The sequence below is a fragment of the Panthera onca genome, chromosome E1, assembly GCF_046562875.1.
Source record: "Panthera onca isolate mPanOnc1 chromosome E1, mPanOnc1 haplotype 2, whole genome shotgun sequence".
Taxonomy (NCBI): domain Eukaryota; kingdom Metazoa; phylum Chordata; class Mammalia; order Carnivora; family Felidae; genus Panthera; species Panthera onca.
This window is the reverse complement of record NC_138352.1, coordinates 31,685,796-31,704,147: the sequence shown is the minus strand read 5'-3', so window position 1 is coordinate 31,704,147 and position 18,352 is coordinate 31,685,796. Positions and strand designations below refer to the sequence as shown.

The following is an 18,352-nucleotide window of genomic DNA, read 5'->3' as shown; positions in this document are numbered from 1 at the left end:
CTAGAAGGAAAATCGCGTGGAAGGCTCCGTACAAGTTCCCGCTGATCACCGTTATCCCAACCCGCGCCCCTCGCTCCAACAGAGCTGAAGGCAGGACGGTACCAGACAGGGAGAACTGGCCTTGACAGACGAGCCCTCACAGGCACCTCAGCCTCTTCAATCTCGGGGTGACTGTGCTCCAGCTCCTCTTCCCACAAGTCTTGCAACTGAGGGCCACCGGCTGGCAGGGGGATTTAGAGGAATGATGGAGCTCTGGCCTTTGAGCCAGGAGACTAACGCTAGTTTCCTAGAGAGCCAGACTCGAGGAGCGAATGGCCCGGCCCTTCCCGTCGGGAAAACGAGTGGGTAGAAATCAGGGAGCGTCTAGCTGGGTTGAGGCCAGCTCCGATGCGAGTGACTTTCCCTCAGCCACGGGGTCCAGAGCGCGCCAGCTACCGCGCGCAGTGCGGCGCGGAACTGGCTGCGGGAGCTCACAATGAGGGTTCGCGCCCTCGGGGCGGGAGCGGGCGCGTTGCCATGACAGCGGCCAGCTAGGCGCGCGCCCGGGGGCCCACCGCCCCCGGGCGCGCGCAGCCTCACCCCCGCCCCGACCCCCCCAGTCGCTGAGCGCACCCCCCCCCCCCCGCCCCCGACAGTGGGAAGGGGCCGGGCCAGCCTCCTGACGTCTGTGCGGGGCTCGGAAGATGGCTGCGGAGCCCAGCACGGGGCAGTGGCTGCGGCGGTGGTGGCGGCGGGCGGGGAGCGCGGCGGACCGGGGCTCCGCCTTGCGCGTGGGGCGCTGAGCGGAGAGGCGCGGAGGAGGCGAGGGCGCACGGGGGGCTTGGGGGACAGCTCGGCGTTGCCTCTCTGCCACCCGCCACACCATGGGCAGCGCGGAGGACGCAGTCAAAGAGAAACTGCTGTGGAACGTAAAGAAGGAGGTAAAGTAGGAGCAAAGACCCCCGGAGACTCACGTCCCTGCCCGCGCTGCCCGGCGAGGGGGACGCGTAAAGGTCCGTACCCCCCCCCCCCACCCCCCGGCACCAGCGCCCGCGGGTCTGGGCCGGGCGGGGGCGGGGTCCTGGACTGGCTGCGGCTACTGGCTCTCTCCCGGATCTGGGGCAGCACCCCTCCGTCCGAGGAGGCAGGCCGGCGCTCCGGCGCTTGTTTGCTCCGCGATCCCGCAGTTCCCCGCCCTGTGACGGCAACAGCGCTGGGAGACCAAGGTCGGGGGAGGGGTGGTGGCGATTTCTGGAGAAGTGGTGCTGCCCTTTCATTGCCCAAGCCGAATGGGCAGGGGCGGGGCCCCGCGAGGGCCTCAGCGCTAAACGCGTGGTTTGGGGGCTTAGCTCTGGTTTGCCCTACACCCAAGATTCAGGGATCCCTCTGGGAACTGAATCGCGGCTGCAGGAGGTTCGTCGCACACCTCGCTGCTTCTCCACGCCCACCTCCCTACCCAGAGACCATGGTGGGGGGGGGGGGGAGGTTGAGAATGCTTTTTTTAAGACTCAAGATTTTTTTCCCCGTTTAAGGATTCCCGCCCCACCCCAAACGTCAGAAAGAGAAAAAAGCTCTCCCCTCTACTAACGTCCTTTACCTTGACCCTGCCCTAAAGCCCATTTCAGTTTCATCGTGTTGGTTGGGGGGGCGGGTACCCATATGAATGACTCACCGCACATGAGAGCTGGAGAGCTCAAACCTGCAGTATGGATTAGAATGGATTAGGCCTCGGGAACCATGAACTCCTTGCAACTACCTTTGTGGCTGTCTTCTACCAGATGTGCAAACTCCATGAGGGCAGGAAACCAGTCTGTTTTGTCCACTATTCTGTATCCAGGACCTGGCACACAGTAGACATTCAATGAGTATTTGGTAAATAAATCTACTGATTTTAGAGACTGCAAGATCTGTAGGGATGTGTAACCTTGGAATACTCTGGACCTAACTCTGTGTGACTTGAAGAGGTTACTTAACCTGAGTCTTATTTTATTCATCTCTGAAAGAAGGATGATGATATGTATCTCATATATTAAAGTTTGTCATAATGGTTCCTTTACCTCTTCCTAGAATTTCAGGATTGGAGAAGACTATGTGTTCTCATAAACTCCTGGAAGGCCCTAGATGGTTCTCCTGCATTAACTGTGGCCTGGCTACTGTGCCCTACCTAACATTTATTTGTGCCTTTCCCTCTTGTTGGCAAAGTAGTCAAAGTCCTCACCTTTCCAGCTGTGTGTGAGAAGCTGCCTCACCACTTTTGTGTGAAGTGGCCAAGAAAGCATTTTAGGTCAGGAGTACATCAAATCAGCATTTCAACTAAACCCTGGTCTCCCCAAGCAAAAGGGCAATCCCACGTCATAGTGATTATCCTCGGGAAACAAGCAGTCTAGTGACAGAGGCTCGTATGAACAGTATAAACAAGAAGAAAAAAGTAGCCATACCTAAACCATGGATGGATGTGCTAGGATTGTTTCTGTGCTCCAAATTTAGAGTTGGTCAGGGACGTAGGAAAGATTTCTGATACCATGATTCTTTTTTTCAATACTTAGAAGGCTTTTTATACTGCTCTAAGAATGATTCCTAAACAAATATGAGAAATGCCCAGAATATGCCACAGCTATGTATATTACCTGACAAAGTTTAACCTGCTCTGAATTCTTAGTTCCCTTCTCCCTTTAGCACTTGATTTAGAGAGAAATATATCCTTCCTCTTCCGCAAGTAGAGGAAGTGGGGATAATTGTAGGCAAGGCTGGACTTTCAATACAGAATTTCTGATATAATTCTAGAGTCATCTGTATGTCCTTCTAACCCCCAAATCTGCCCCACCGGCCTGTTTCAGATGCCCGCAGGTCTTTAAACTGTGACTTTATGCTCTGTTTAATACAAACACCGCTTGGCAAGTAACCTAGGAAGCTTTTAACAATTTAGAGTGCAGGATCAATCTGATTCCCCTCTACCTAACTGCTAACTGTGAGCAGTTTCAATAGGGAGAAGCCTCCAGGTCCTCCCTACCTCCTCTGCAGGCTTTAGAAGCTTTACCACTCTCCAAACTGTACAGTCCTCAGCGAGGGTCTTGGGAGCAAGGGCAGCATCGGAACACTGTATCCCTTGTCCAAAGAATGACAAAGACACACTCTGCCCGGAGCTTACTTCATATAAGATTTTACAGTGGGGTTGAGGTAATCCATCTCTCTAATCTCCAGTATTAGTATCTGTTTCTTGGCAAATTCCGCCAGGACATCAAAAGTGCTTGACTTCGATGTTGGGAGCAACTAAAACCTCATACATTGCTGATGGGAGTGTAAATTGGTACAACCACTTTGGAGAGCTATTTGGCAAAATCTAGTGAAGTGGAATATACATATCAGAAATTCCTTGTCTGGAAATATAAATGCAAAAAATGAGCACCTATGTTTACTAAAAAACATATTTTTAATGTTCATAGTAGCGCTATTCATGACAGACCCAAATTGGAAACTACCTACGTACAGTTCATTGTGTGTTAACATAATGGAGAATGAACAATCCACAAGTACATACAATGTGAACACATAACCTATAAAGAAATCCAGTCACAAAACACTACACACAGTGATTTCATCTATCAACAGTATGAAAACCCATAAAGAGACTCTATGCTGTTAGAAGTCAGGATAGCACATGTCCCTGAGGAGAGTAGTGAGTGGAAGGAAACATGACAGTGGGAGGTGTTCAGGGGTGCTGGTCACATGTTCTGTCTCTTCATCTGGATGCTGGTTTCACAGGTGGATTCAGCTTGTGAAAATCCATCAGGCTGTGTAATTATGACATATACCCTTTTCTGTAGTTTTATGTACATCAATAAAAAGTTGTGTGTATGTGCTTTTTAAAAAGGGCTTTCTTAAAGACAGATGTAACTGCTCATCTTACAAGGTATTTGGAAACTTTTATATCCATGTAGGAACCCAAAACATCAGGGTTCTATCTAGACAGACAGAAGGCTGGGCTTGCAAGCATGTGGAGAGTGTCTCTGAGGCCTGGGTGAATGTTGAAGAAGATGGAGTAAATGAGGGGCAGGTTGTTTATCTACAGCCTATAATGAGCTAGTTTGTTCCTAACAGACAGCGTGTCTGTCCAAAAGCTCTTCTCCAGCTAAGTACACATGAGCAAATGGCATCCTGTCCGTCTTCTCCACAGTAAGGCACTTCCTCCTGGACTGGAACATCTGCACTGATTGCTTGGTGGATGACATCTCTCTTCCTGGTTGCCTTTCCAAGAAGACACTTGGCTTCCCCACCTCTCCCATCCCTATTTACTATCTAATCTGCAAGTAGAGTAGGAGATAGACCAGGAGAGCGGAGCCAAGCTATTTACTTGCCCACAACCCTTTGATCAGAAAAATCAGTAAGATGCTGCCCGTTTGTCCACAGGTGAAGCAAATCATGGAGGAAGCTGTCACCAGGAAGTTTGTGCATGAAGATAGCAGCCACATCATTGCTCTGTGTGGTGAGTGACTGGGGGCAGTGGGAAGAGGGTTTAGAACTGAGGACACTGTCCTGGGGCCAGGGAAAGAGGAGTGCTCAGGTTTAGTAGTTTTCAAATGTGGCTACAAATTAGAATCAGCTGTGAAGTACTTGTGCTGTCCCTGGGCCCTGTCCCCAACCTACTGAATTAGGATCTCCAGGGCCAAAGGATTTGTATATGTATTTAGTTCCTTTGGTCTTTAGTATGCATGTGAGTCACCCAAAGAACTTGTTAAAACACAGATTCCTGGGTCCCAACCCTGGAATTTCTGATTCTGATAGGTCTGGGGTGGGCCTGAGAATTGGCATTTCTGACAAGTTCACACATGGTTCTGAGCTGCTGGTCCAGGGACCACGCCTTGAGAACCACTGACCTAGGTGATTCTGGTCTGGGAACTGCTGCTCTGGTTTATGTTTAACTTTGGGGAAGGGTTTGTGTTTCGGAATGCTTTCTGTGCCACATCTACTTTCTTTTTTATTTAAAAAAAAGTTTTTTAACCTTTATTTATTTTTGAGAGAAAGAGACAGAACGTGAGGGGGAGAGGGACAGAGAGAGAGGGAGACACAGAACCCGAAGCAGGCTCCAGGCTCTGAGCTGTCAGCACAGAGCCCAATGCGGGCTCCAACTCACAAACTGCGAGATCATGACCTGAGATGAAGTCGGATGCTCAACCAACTGAGCCACCCAGGCGCCCCTCAACTTTCTAACTAATCCCACTTGTGTTGCTCTGGCATTCTCAGTTCTCCAGACCCTGGATTGGGGGCAAAACAGCATGAGCTACAACAGGAGGGAAACCCAAAGCTTTCCCACCTTAAAAGGGAGAATGTTGGTAATAAACCATCACTTCCTCCTCTCCTGAAGACTTCTGCCTTTACAGAGGCAAGCTAGTCTCTATACACAATAGAGTTTTCTTGGATTTCCAGGACTTTTATCTTCCTTTCAACTCCCTTTCTTTTTTTTTTTTTTTTTAGTTTTTTTTTAACGTTTATTTTTGAGACAGAGAGAGACAGAGCATGAACGGGGGAGGGTCAGAGAGAGGGAGACGCAGAATCTGAAACAGGCTCCAGGCTCTGAGCTGTCAGCACAGTGCCTGACGCGGGGCTTGAACTCACGGACCGCGAGATCATGACCCAAGCTGAAGTCGGCCGCTTAACCGACTGAGCCACCCAGGCGCCCCTCAACTCCCTTTCTAAAGAACAGTTTGCCATCTCTGTGTTGTTTTCCTTGGCTTCTGAGATTGGTGTTGGGAATTTGTGAAGAGAGGCTGTGTGTTTCGGAGTGAAAGGAGCAGACAGTAGCATGGTGAGGCATATAAAGCTGCCTACCATCAGTCCAGCAACAAATGCTGTGGGTCCACCATGTGCTAGATCCTGTTTCCGCATAGGGAAACAGCAGTCACAAGATGGACAGAGTCTCTGCCCCAAGGGCTTACATTCTTTGGGGACAGAAGACACGTGCACACATAAATATATCCTGTATGATAAAGGTGTGGAGAAAATAAAAGCCGAGAGATAAGGGAGAGCTATCGGGAAGAGATGGCCTGTGGACCCAGCCTGAGTGACACACTGATGCAAGTGAATCTTGGTGCTCTGCTAAGTTATCTTGGACAAGTTTCTTAACTTCCGTCACCCTTAGTTTGCTTTCCTAAAAAAGGGTGGTGATTCCTACCTCAAGGAATTTTTGGAGGGATTGAGATGATGCATGAGAACATTTCTAGCATTGGAAGAGCTCAGGAAATGTCTGTCTTTCCTTCTCCTTTGGATGTTGAGGATGAAACTAGGTTTGCAGGATTTCAGTTCCCAACACCTCCCTTTGGGTGTTTCCTGGTTCTTTGAGATATGTTATGATTCTCAGGGTTACAAGGAACAATCTAATCTCACCTTTCTCAGGCAGAACCTATGTTAGGGGAGAAGCATGGTAGTCTTTCAGTAAGTGGCTTTGAAGAATATTAGACCCCTACTCCTTTCCACCTGTGTTGTGTGCTCCTAACATTAGCCACTATTTGTTGTTGTCACCAGAAGGGCTTTGCTGGTGGCCCAATTATGCATGGCTTAATTCCTTATCCAGAGCACATTCAACAAACACAGAAAACAGAACAAAATAGCGCAAACAGCTTGTGCATGGGCGCCACATGTGGGTGGCCAAGGGGGAATAGGGGAAAGAGAGGCAGAGAGAAAAGTTGTGGGTATCTCACATTCAGGCCAATTGGGATGAGAAGAAACTGTCAGCTCTCCTGTGATCATTGCAGAGGCCCCCAGGAAGCAGTGGAGCTTTCGCTTTGCTTTTGTCTCTTGTCTAGAAGCCTCCCCACCCCCCCACCTCACCCCCCTCCCCGGGCTCTTCCCAGCAGGCAGGGATATTACCCTCAAAAGGAATGCTGCTTCTCCTTTCAGCCAGTTTTGGTTACTGAAACAGCAAGGGTCTATGAAATAAACCCAAGTCTCCAGGATTGTAAAGTCAGCCCAGGAGCAAGAGGAGCCCCGTTCTGCTGGATCTCAGGAGGTGCTTTAGGTCTGCTAGCGCAAACTTAAATAATGTCTACAGTCAGATGGAAAAGGTCCACACAAGAAGCTGTCTGGGTGTGACGCTGCAGGCAGTGGTGGTGGGGACTGGGGTGGACTAAATATTGCTTGCCACTATTCAGCTCCTGCAGGAATGCCAGCCCAGGCTTGCCATGGCCTTTGTTTTTTTCTTAAGAGAAGACAGAAGTCTGGGTTTTTATATGAAATTTCCCAATTTTTATTTTTTTAATGTTTATTTATTTATCTTTGAGAGAAAGAGAAACACAAGTGGGGGTGGTGCAGTGAGAGAGGGAGACACAGGATCCAAAGCAGGCTCCAGACTCTGAGCTGTTACTGCAGAGCCCAGTGTGGGGCTTGAATTCATGAAACATGAGATCATGACCTGAGCCAAAGTTGGTTGCCTAACCAACTGAGCTACCCAGGCACCCCTGAAATTCCCCAATTTTTAAAGGCTAATAACTAATTCCCATTAAAAAAATTTTTTTAATGTTTATTTCTTTTTGAGAGACAGAGCGTGAGTGGGAGAAGGGCAGAGAGAGAGACACACACACACACACACAGAATCCCAAGCAGGCTCCAGACTCTGAGCTGTCAGCACAGAGCCCGACGCAGGGTTCGAAGCCACGAACTGTGAGATCATGACCTGAGCCGAAGTCAGACATTTAACCGACTGAGCCACCCAGGTGCCCCAACTATTTCCCATTTTTATATACTTTATGTTTATTTATTTATTTTGAGAGAGAGAAAAAGCACGTGTGAGGGAGGGACAGAAAGAGAGGGACACAGAGAGAGTCCCAAGCAGGCTCCACACTGCCAGCATGGAGCCCGATGTGGGCCTTGAACCCACAAACCTTGAGATCATGACCCGAACTGAAGCCAGACGCTTAACCAACTGAGCCACCCAGGTGCCCCAACTAATTCCCATTTTTAAAAAATCTGTGGGCCAAACAAAAGGCATCTCTGAGCCTCTGCCAGTCAGCTGCCCCTGCCTTGGGCTCGGTGCATACACTGAGGAGAATGCTAGCAGTAGGGGCTGTCAAGCTACGTATAAAGCTGTATAAAGCTAAGTCAAGCCCACAGGGAAAAGGAATCCTTAGGCTTCGTCAAAATTGGTATTCGGTGGTGAGGTAAATCCCAGTTTGGGTTCAAAATAAGATACGTTTAAAGCAGTGATTATCAAACTTTTTTCCTGTCTGCAAGCCGTTTACATGCATCACACAGTAGGATCGTAATCAGGGATTCTTGGGAAGAGGCAGGGAAGAATAGGTAAGTATTGATGGAAAACTCCACCCCTCTGGCATTTTGGAGATTCTAATATGTCGGTCTCCTTCACCCCTGGGCAAATGCTCTGAAATGAATTTCTGGTCTAAAGTAGATCCAGTCTTATACTGACTGGGTTGTGCTATTGTCCTGGCCTTGTCCAGAATCCAGCTTTGTTCTGGAAGGAATTGGAGTGCAGGGAAGATGAGGAGAGAGGTGAGCAGAGCAGAGGCTGTGGAGGCTGGATCAACCACAGAATGGCCACATTTCCTGGAGTTTGGACAGTACTGGGGCCCTGGGCCCCTCTACTCTGCCCTGGCCCCTCTGTTCTCGGCAGAGGAGGGCAAGGCCTCGGCAAGATGAGCTCCTCTGAGCTTCCTTAGAATAGAGACATTTGAACTGGAAACAGAATCTTCCTGGAGAGCCTTAGAAAGGGAATTGAATAATCCCTGAGTTGAGTCCTGACCCTGGGCAAACCCAGGAAAGTTGCACCAGACCCCTGTTCCTATTATCCACAGGAGGAGGGAGACTCCCAGGACTGGTAAGAAATGTGTCTTGCGTGTGCGCGTGTGTGTGTTGTGGTTGTTCCTAAACCTGTTTGTCCAGAAGCTGGTCAGGCTCCTATAGGTAGAAACCTTGTGAGGAAATCTTGTGTGGAAGCTTTGCTGGCAACCCCTGGTTGGCAGGGAGTGGTTCTCTGTGTGCTGTTCTCCAACCACAGAGTACAGCTGTCAGAGGATCAGGCCTATGTGACTGCCCACTCCCACAGGCAGAGGCTGAGGCTTGGAGAGTAAGCCCAAACCCACCACTGGTACCACCTTTTTGTCTTTAAAAAGTCTTGTCAAGTTTGCATTTTGTTCCATGATAGGGTCTTTGAAACTTTTATTATTATTATTTTTAAGTTTATTTATTTTGAGAAAGAGAGAGAGCATGCATTGCGAGGGAGTGGACAGAGAGAGAGAATCCCAAGCAGGCTTCGTGTCCATCAGTGAGGAGCCTGACATGGGGCTCGATCCCATGAACCACGAGATCAGGATCTGAGCCAAAATCAAGAGTTAGATGCTTAATCGACTGAGCCACCTAGGCGCCCCTGAAATTTTTATTTAAATGTAAAGACTTTTGAATCAAATTAATTCTCCTTGTTTTCCCTGTGGCTTCTTAAACCTCCAGGTATAGTCTGATATCTCCTGCCACCCCCTCTCCCCAAGGGCAAGGTGCTTTTAACTTTTGTTTGTGGGAAACTCAAGGTTAAAGTAAACAAACTGTCCCAGCTTTAGCCTTTCAACTTTGCATTCAAAATAATAATACACATGCTTTAAGAGAACTCATTCGCTCTCTTCCTGAAGTAATTCAGGCATCAACCCTGGACCACCAGAGAAGCCACCATTTCTCTGGACCTGCCCTTCCTTCATGTCTGGGTGTGGCTGCCTCCACAGTATTTCTGTGTGCTCTATTCTGATTGGGTGCTGAGTTTGGATTTTAAAGTTTGGTGGGTAGAGCAGGTTTACAGAGAGGTTCCTGGCACAGCAGGTTCTCAGACTCTCAATGTCTCCTCTCCCCAGAAGGCATTGGGATCAGAGCCCAGGGGGAAGTCAGCCCTGCCCCTCAGTCTCCCGGTTCCTGGCTCTCCCCACACCGGTCTTTAGATCCTCAACCTGAGGGTTGTTGCTTCAGGCTAAAGATGAGCTGTAAATGGGAGACAGGGGTGGGGCCTATGGAGCTGGGAACGGCATCAGGGCTTTATTAACCACCCGCTCCCTGTTGCTAAGCAGCTTTCGTTAGCCTGGAAGGTCGGCTGTGGCTGCGGTGAGCTCCTCTGGGGAATGGCAAGGAGATGCTAATGAGCTGGGTGAGAAACAGGTGCTGTGGAAAGATTGCGTTTCACCTGAGATGTTGCAGCCCGAGATACTTTCAGCACATTCTGAGATTCAGGCTCCAGGCAGTTTTTAGTCTGTCTCTTTTCAGTGAAAGGGATTCCTTTTCTCTTCTTCCCACCCATACTGAATCAACAGCTCACTCTCAGGATATCTGCCTTCTGCCTTCCATCTGGAAACAATCCAGTAGGAAGGAAGGCCCTCTGGGGAAGTGGCTCCTCTCACCCTGTCTTGGAGCAAAGCTGAGGGCATATGGTGGTGATCAGTAGCTGAGACACTAAGTGTGTGACCATGGCCACAGCAGCCCCAAAGAACTCTGAACCTACCCTGGAAGATTGGTGTAAGGACTAAAGGAGTGACACAGGTAAAGCACACAGCATGGAGCCAGTAGGTGCTCAATAAATGTTGCCATCACCACCACAATGACCCGCAGCAACTTTCTTCTTTGTACTTGAAAGTGATCCTACAGGGAGCAGGGATGGGTGAAATTGGTGAAGGGGATTAAGAGTACGCTTACCATCCTGAGCACTGAGTAATGTTGAATCATTGTGTTGCACACCTGAAACTAAAATACATTACACTTGAATTTAAAAAAAAAAAAAAATGATGCCTGGGTGGCTCAGTCGGTTAAGCATCCAACTCTTGATCTTTGCTCTGGTTATGATCTCATAGTTTGTGGGTTCGAGTCTCAAGTCTGGCTGTGTCCTGGCAGTGCAGAGCATGCTTGGGATTCTCTCTCTGCTCCTCTCCCATTTGTTCTCTCTGTCTCTTTTTCTCTCTCAAAATAAATAAACTTAAAAAAAAAGTGACCCTAAAACCTTCCCCATCAAGTCTCCTAGAACCTTCTCCAGGATTCCATCTGAGAATCCATGATTCTGTGAGGAATATCTAGATAATTAGAGAAATTTGAACTCTAGGAACTCAATCAGGGAACCTTTATAATATTAGGAAATTTTTATTAATCTTGTAGGTACAATCAAGGTATTATATACATCTTTTTCAAAGAGTCATCTTTTACAGATACCTACTGAAATATTTATAGATAAAAATATATAGTATTTAAAATTCACTTCAAAGTAATCTGGGGATAAGTGAAAAAGTGGTTGGAGGTGATACAGCTGAAACAAGATGGGTCATGACTTGACCATTGTTTGGGTTAGGTGATGGGTACATGGGGTTAATTCTTTCGTCCTCTTTACTTTTGTATATGTTTGGAATTTTCCATAATGATTATTTTTTAATGTTTATTTATTTTAGAGAGAGAGAGCACATGAGCAGGACAGATAGAGGGGGCAGAGGATCCTAAGTGGCTCTGTGCTCACAGCAGAGAGCCTGATGCAGGGCTCGAACTCATGAACCATGAAATCATGACCTGAGCTGTAGTCAGATGCTTAACCCACTAAGCTACCCAGGTGCCCCATAATGATTTTTTTAAAGGAGGAGGGGTGCCTCGGTGGCTCAGTCAGTTGGTTGAGCGTCTGACTCTTGATATCAGCTCAGGTTTTGATCTCAGGGTCGTGAGTTTAAGCCTTGTGTTGGGCTCCATGCTGGGCGTGAAGGGCATGAAGCCTACTTAAAAAAAAAGAAAAGAAAAGAAAAGAAAAGAAAAGAAAGTTGAAAAACCAGGGGGAGCGGATGGGAAGAGGAAGAGATAAAGTGAGTATAGACAACTGTCCTGAGAAATTTTACATAAAGGGGACTAGCTAAATGGTTCAATACCTGAATGGGGATATAGGACCAAGGGAGGTGGTATTGGTTGTAGGTGGTTTTTTTTTTTTTTTTTTTTTATGTTTATGTACAAATGGGTAGTATCTAATAGGGAAATATTAAAGATACAGGGAAGAGAAGTGATGTTTGTTTGAATGATGTCCTTGAGAGGTAAAAGGAGCTGGAACCCAGTGTGTAGGTGGACAACCCAGTGTGTAGGTGGCCTTAGGAACATAGCCAGACCATCTGGAGGGACAGAAGAGAAGGCAGGGGATGGGCATGAGGTGCAGGGAAGAAAGCACCAATGTTCATGATCACCTTCGGTGTACTCGAGAAGAAAGCAAGGAGCCTTTTGCACCTCTGCATAGCCTGTGGCTTGTAGTCACTCAAAACCTACTGAGATGGGACCTGTTCTTTTCCCTAATTGCTGCTGAAGCCCAGAGAGATTTAGTGGTTTGGACCAAGTCAAATAGATAGGGAAAGGAGCCAGAGTTTGAACCCACATGTGTCTTGCTCCAAAGCCTGTGCTGCCCAGGAATGGGTGTATCTGTGTAGCCTACCTAGGAGAGGAGCCTTGTGGTGTGAGGTATTGAGGAACAGTTGGCCCTTATGGAGATGTAGCTCACGGCACCAAACAGTGGACTCATGGTGGCCAGAGATACTCCGGGAGACAGTGAACCCCTTGCTGAACTGAGTGAGGCCAACGCTGGCCTGGTCCGTGGGAAGCCATTGTGAGCACTATACACTCAGATTCTGCCCTGCATCTCCATCAGGGCAAAGAAGAAAGGTGTATGTGTTAGGAATTTCATTTCCCTCACCTGCTGCTTTCTAGAATATCAGAGCAGTGCCTTCTCCTCCTAATGAAAGTCTGGAGGGGAGAGTTGCTTTCTTGTTTCAGGGCGTTGAACAAGGCTGACTGCCCTCAAAAGCTAAGCAAACAGTCAGCGTCACTAATGCAGGCTGAGAGAAAATGTACTCTAGTTACCATAGAAATGCTCATTCCAGGTAGAAGCAACTGTTACAAATCCCTGGGTGAAATAGCCAGCCAGGGAAGTGGGAAGGAGAGCGGTGGATGATGCCTTGCCTCTCCTTTTTGCTCTTCCCACTTCATCTGCTACATACAATACACTGACTTCTCCCATTAGCAGTTGGAAGAAGTTCCTACTTAAATTTTTTTTTTAATGTTTATTTATTTTTGAGAAAGAGTGAGTGTGAGTGGGGGAGGGGGAGGGACAGAGAGAGAGGGAGACACAGAATCCGAAGCAGGCTCCAGGCTCTGAGCTGTCAGCACAGTGCTCGATGCAGGGCTCGAACTCACCAGCTATGAGATCATGACCTTAACCAAAGTCAGACGCTCAACCGACTGAGTCACCCAGGCTCCCCTAATGTTTATTTATTTCCGAGAGAGAGAGAGAGAGAGAGAGAGAGAGAGAGAGAGAGAGAGAATGCGAGAGTGCATGCGTGCAAGCAGGGAAGAGGCAGAGAGGGGGAGAGGGGGAGAGAGGATCTGAAGCTGACTTTGCACTGACAACAGTAAGCCCGATGTGAGGCTTGAACTCACAAACTGCGAGATCATGACCTGAGCTGAAGTTTGGATGCTCAACTGACTGAGCCACCCAGGTGCCCCAGAAGTTCCTATTTTAAAAAAGGCTGCCCATCCCTCCCATTCCTTTATCTGCAGGGAGGCTGCTCCTCTCCTGGCCGTCTTGATTCCACCATCCAAGGCATTCATCTTTTAAAATTTCTACTCTTGGGGAAAAAATTGAAAAATAAATTAAAATTATAAATAAACAAACAAATAAGTACATAAAAATTCTGCTCTTGAAGCGCCTGTCTGGCTCAGTCGGTGCAGCATTAAACTCTTGAGTTCAGTTGTGAGTGTGAGCCCCACGTTGGGCATAGATTACTGTTATTTATTTTTATTTTTTATTAAAAAAATGTTTTTAATGTTTATTTTTGAGAGAGAGAGTGGGGGAGGGGCAGAGAGAGAGGGAGATGGTGCAAAGCCCAACGTGAGGCTCGAGCCCACAAACCGTGAGGTCATGACCTGAGCCAAAGTCAGACACTCAACCGACTGAGCCACCCAGGTGCCCCTAGAGATTACTTTTATTTTTTTTTTAATTATTATTTTTTTTAACGTTTATTTATTTCTGAGACAGAGAGAGACAGAGCATGAACGGGGGAGGGTCAAAGAGAGGAAGACACAGAATCCGAAACAGGCTCCAGGCTCCGAGCTGTCAGCACAGAGCCTGACGCGGGGCTCGAACCCACGGACCGCGAGATCATGACCGGAGCCGAAGTCGGCTGCCCAACCGACTGAGCCACCCAGGCGCCCCTAGAGATTACTTTTAAAAAGTTGTTTTAAATAAAAATAATAATAAAAAAATAAAAATAAAAATTCTGCTCTAAGTAGTATCCTCAAAACTCCAGGACCCAAAGCAGCCACCTGTCTAGCTGCTCCACCCTGCACTTTCCTCGCTTAGGTTCTCTATGGCAACTACGACCAAACTCCCCCGTTGCACAGATGGCAGACGGCAGAGGTGGGGGAGCAGGAGTTACTTTCCACACCTGCTCCTCCCATTACCATCCCTTCTTGGCTCGGTGCCTTGGGCTTAGCCTTCCTGTTAGGCTGTGCTAACTCTGGATATAGTGTCCCTGTATCTCAGCCAACTGGCCTAGTTCTCTGAAGGCCATTCAGTGGCTCCCCCTATTACCAGGCCTCTGGGCTGCTGAGCACAACTTTCAACATAGGTATGTATGTGATAGCCAGGGTTGCTGCTGAGGCTCCCTAGGCTGGCTGAGGACCCTTCAACAATCACTGCTGTGTGTGCTGCACAGCCATAGTTTTAGTCCATTTAAAAAATTTTTTTAAATGTTTTATTTATTTTCAGTGGGAGGTGGAGAGAGAATCTCAAGCAGGCTCTGTGCTGTTAGCACAAAGCCTGATGATGCGGGCTTGAACTCACAAACCATGAGATCGCAACCCGAGCCAAAATCAAGAGTCGGACGCTCAACCAACTGAGCCACCTAAGCACCCCAGTTTTAGTCCATTCTTGTGACATCTCAGCTTGTGCTAGCCCACTGAATTGTTTCTCTGGTCCTTGCCCAGCTCAGATCACTTGTGGCTTCCCTAAGCAGAGCCCAGGTATTCCTGTGGGGGTGGGGAACCAAGCCAATTGGGAGGAATGCTGCGGGAACTGGTGAAGGACTGGGTGCCCATGGACAGACCCAGCCTTTCTGAGTTTTGTGAGTTTTGATTCGCATCCAGGCTAGAAAAAGTCTCTAACATCGTCTCATGATAGAATCGTGGTATCTGGGTTGGATGGTCACCTGTTTAATCGTTGTTATTCTGAATTGGTAACGTGTTACCTGGTTCAAAAATCAAAACTGTACAGGTGTGCCTGGGTGGCTCAGTCAGTTGGGTGTCTGACTTTGGCTTAGGTCATGATCTCATGGTTTGTGAGTTCAAGCCCCACGTCAGGCTCTGTGCTGACAGCTCGGAGCCTGGAGGATGCTTTGGAGTCTGTGTCTCCTTCTCTCTCTGCCCCTCCCCAATTTGTGCTCTGTGTCTCTATGTCTCTCAAAAAATAAATAAATGTAAAAAAAAAATTTTTTTTATCAAAACTGTACCGAAGAGATACAGTGAAAAGTTTACTCCTTTTCCTGCCGCCATTTACCCACTTTCCCTCCACTTACCTGTTCCCACACAGGTAACCACTACCACTTTTGTTTCTTATATATCCTTCCAGAGTTTTTTATCCTAATAAAAGAAATTATATTCTTTGTTTACTGCCCACATACCCTTTTTGTAATGAAAAGGTATCCAGTCATAGTGTTCTGCATCTTGCTTTAGGAGACTTTTCATTGTTAGCTCCTAGAAAACATCCTCATTCTTTTGCAAAGTTGTTTAATAATCTGTTGTATGAATGCCCCATGTATACTTAACCTGTCCACATTGATGGACATGAGGATAGTTTCCAGTCTTTTGCTGTTGTAACTTAAGTACTCTTGCAGTTATATCTGTAAGCTAGATTCTCAGAAGAAGGTCAGAGGTTATTTGCAATGGTGATAGACAGTGCCACCCTACCTCCACCGGAGTGGTGCCAGTCAGCTCTCCTCCCAGTAAGGTCTGAGAAGATTTAGTAACTTCCTGGGTCCCTGCCATCTCTATCTACCCGTGTCTTCTCTGTTCTAAATTGGACTCCTGGGAATGGTTAAATTGGTATGTAAGGAGTTGTGGGAGGGGCCCTTTAGGATTCTGTTAGCACTTGGGCTCTCCAGCCCATTTAGCCTTTGTTAAGCCCCATAACTTAATAGACTTTATTGGCACATCAGAGGCTGGTGAGGGAAAGTTCCAGGGCTAGCCTGGGCTTGTAATTCCCAGCTTTTCCCTTGGTAGATGGTACCAGACCTTTTGGGAGAGGAAATGTCCACAGCAAAGTTCTTGCAGTTCCCTGGGCCTTCTTGTCAGTCGTATGGGATGACAGAGTAGAGAGGGCACCATGACTCCAAAGTTCCAAGAGCAAGGTGAGGGGTGAGAGGGTTATGCTTGTTGAATCATGTCTGTTTCTCTGTTTCAATTCATTTACCCAAACCTTTCCACCCCAACCAATGACCAAAACCAGTGTTGATTTTTATTAATTAGTACACTGAGCTGGATATTGTCAGGGATATCTCACCCCTCTTCTGGCGGATCCAGAGTGGCTGTGGGTGGTATCAGGACCCAGTGGGACAGGGGCTCCTGAGCCTTCACTTAGGAGGAGGAGAGGTTCAGCTGACTTGGTGCTTGACCCATGATTGGCATCTCCTGCCACAGGCCTCCACCCTAGGGAATGGTCATGGTGGCAGTCTGGGACAGAAAGCTGAATAAGGAGCTGGAGTTCTGCTTGGTGCTCTGGGCTTTCAGTCAGGAGAGGAGAGACATGGGCCTCTGGCTGGTTTCTGCTGGGAAAGGGTGCTTGACAGTCTGTGAGAGGCCCTCTCTGGAGACTGAGGGCAGCAGGAGAATTGGGCCTTGTGGCTGATGGCTCTGCAACCGAGTTCTGAGTGGTGTTGCACTGTACATTGTGGGGCAGGGAGAGTATTCTTGCATCTCTGAGTTTCGGCCAGTGGAACCATCTGTGGTTCAGCGCAACCCAAGTCTTAGAGCAGGGATTCTAGAACTTTTGGGGGTCATGTATTCCTTTTAGAAGCTAAAAATCTTGGATCCCTTATCCAGACAAAGAGCACTCACCTAGTCATACTGGAGCACACCAACAATTTTGTATGCAATATTTGGGGGTCTTTGGAAGGCCCAGAAGCCCACCCACAAACCCTCAATTCTCGATCATTGTTAGTGTTACTATCATCATATTACTATCTTGCCTATATGCTGCACACAGTATTTTTCATTGCGCGTGCTGACTTTCTGCGGTGGACAGCCCTGTGGGAATGGGAAAGAACAAGTGTAGTTTGAACAGCCACTGGCCAAGGAGCCCATGGAACTGGATTAGGATATACCTGGCATAGAGGATCATTTACTTTGCTTGGAAAGTAGAGAGTTGAGAGGGATTTCTCCTTCCCCAGACATTGCCTGGCATCTTGCCTGCGTTTCACAGAAGGAACGTATGGGCTGTGGGGTGAGCAGGAGGGTACTAGGCGTGATGTTTGGGCTTCTCTACCTGCAGTAATTGCTGAGGAATGCCTCCGCTCACCCCAGAGAGCCCTAATGCCTGTGTTCAGAGGCTGCCTGAGAGGGTGGGTGAGGCCAGGCGGGATGGGAGTGCTGCTCCCCGCCATTCCCAGGCTCCCCAGCCTGGCTGCATTTGCAGTCTCCTGGGGAAGGTGGGAAGGCTAATGTCTCATTATGCCAGCAATTAGTCACATCACTGAGGCACATGATTCCTTGCAGGACTGGTGCCACCAGCTGCCACTCTGGCCGTGTTCAGTGCCGCTTCTCTCCAGAGCACTCTGAATGGGGCATACAATCCCGGGAAACGGTCACCACTTTCCTACAGGCGCTGCAGCCCCAGGACCAAGAGACTGGGACTCACTCACCTGTATACCACAGGGCCACACAGGACCTCCAGAGACCAAGGGGACAGCCATGGAGTAGAGTATGTGGACACTTAAGCAGAGATTCCCTCACATGCCCCATACAAGTAAATATGTAGATACGTCTGCATACACATGTGCACATACATGTATGAACGTGCTGTGAAGGAAAGGCTGTGCCTTGTAAAATAAAGTCCTCTGAGGCCCAACCAGGGAAGAGCCCAGAAGGGAACAAGTAGGAGGAGGGTCCTGCTTTGTTTCCACTCCCTTGGGGTGTTCTCACTGGGTCTGGCCTGCAGGTTGGTCCCAGGGACTCTCTCCAACTTCTTGACTTTAGTACAGGAGCAGGCCAGACAAAGCCCTTATAGCACAGCAGTGACTGCCTTCCAGTTACTAAAAATGAAGACGAAAACCAGGTGAGAGCCCAGGGTCACTGGTTGTTTCCTAAGCTCAGGCTTCATATTCTAACAGCACTA

The 18,352-nt window shown here is 48.2% G+C and overlaps 1 protein-coding gene across 8 annotated transcripts in view; it reads left to right on the top strand.

Moving 5' to 3' along the window:
• The first annotated feature begins 603 nt into the window (after positions 1–603).
• The window catches only part of SGSM2 (small G protein signaling modulator 2), a 39,188-nt gene continuing 21,439 nt past the window's right edge, over positions 604–18,352 (top strand). The window contains exons 1-2 of one of the 8 annotated variants that reach the window (XM_060646938.3): positions 604–920; positions 4,387–4,462. In XM_060646938.3, the coding sequence (XP_060502921.1) occupies positions 864–920; positions 4,387–4,462 (133 nt within the window). In that variant the 5' untranslated portion in view covers positions 604–863. Of the gene's footprint in view, positions 921–4,386; positions 4,463–17,733; positions 17,939–18,352 lie in introns of those variants that run through there. The other 7 variants (XM_060646939.3, XM_060646936.3, XM_060646942.3 and 4 more) reach the window with 7 other exon arrangements.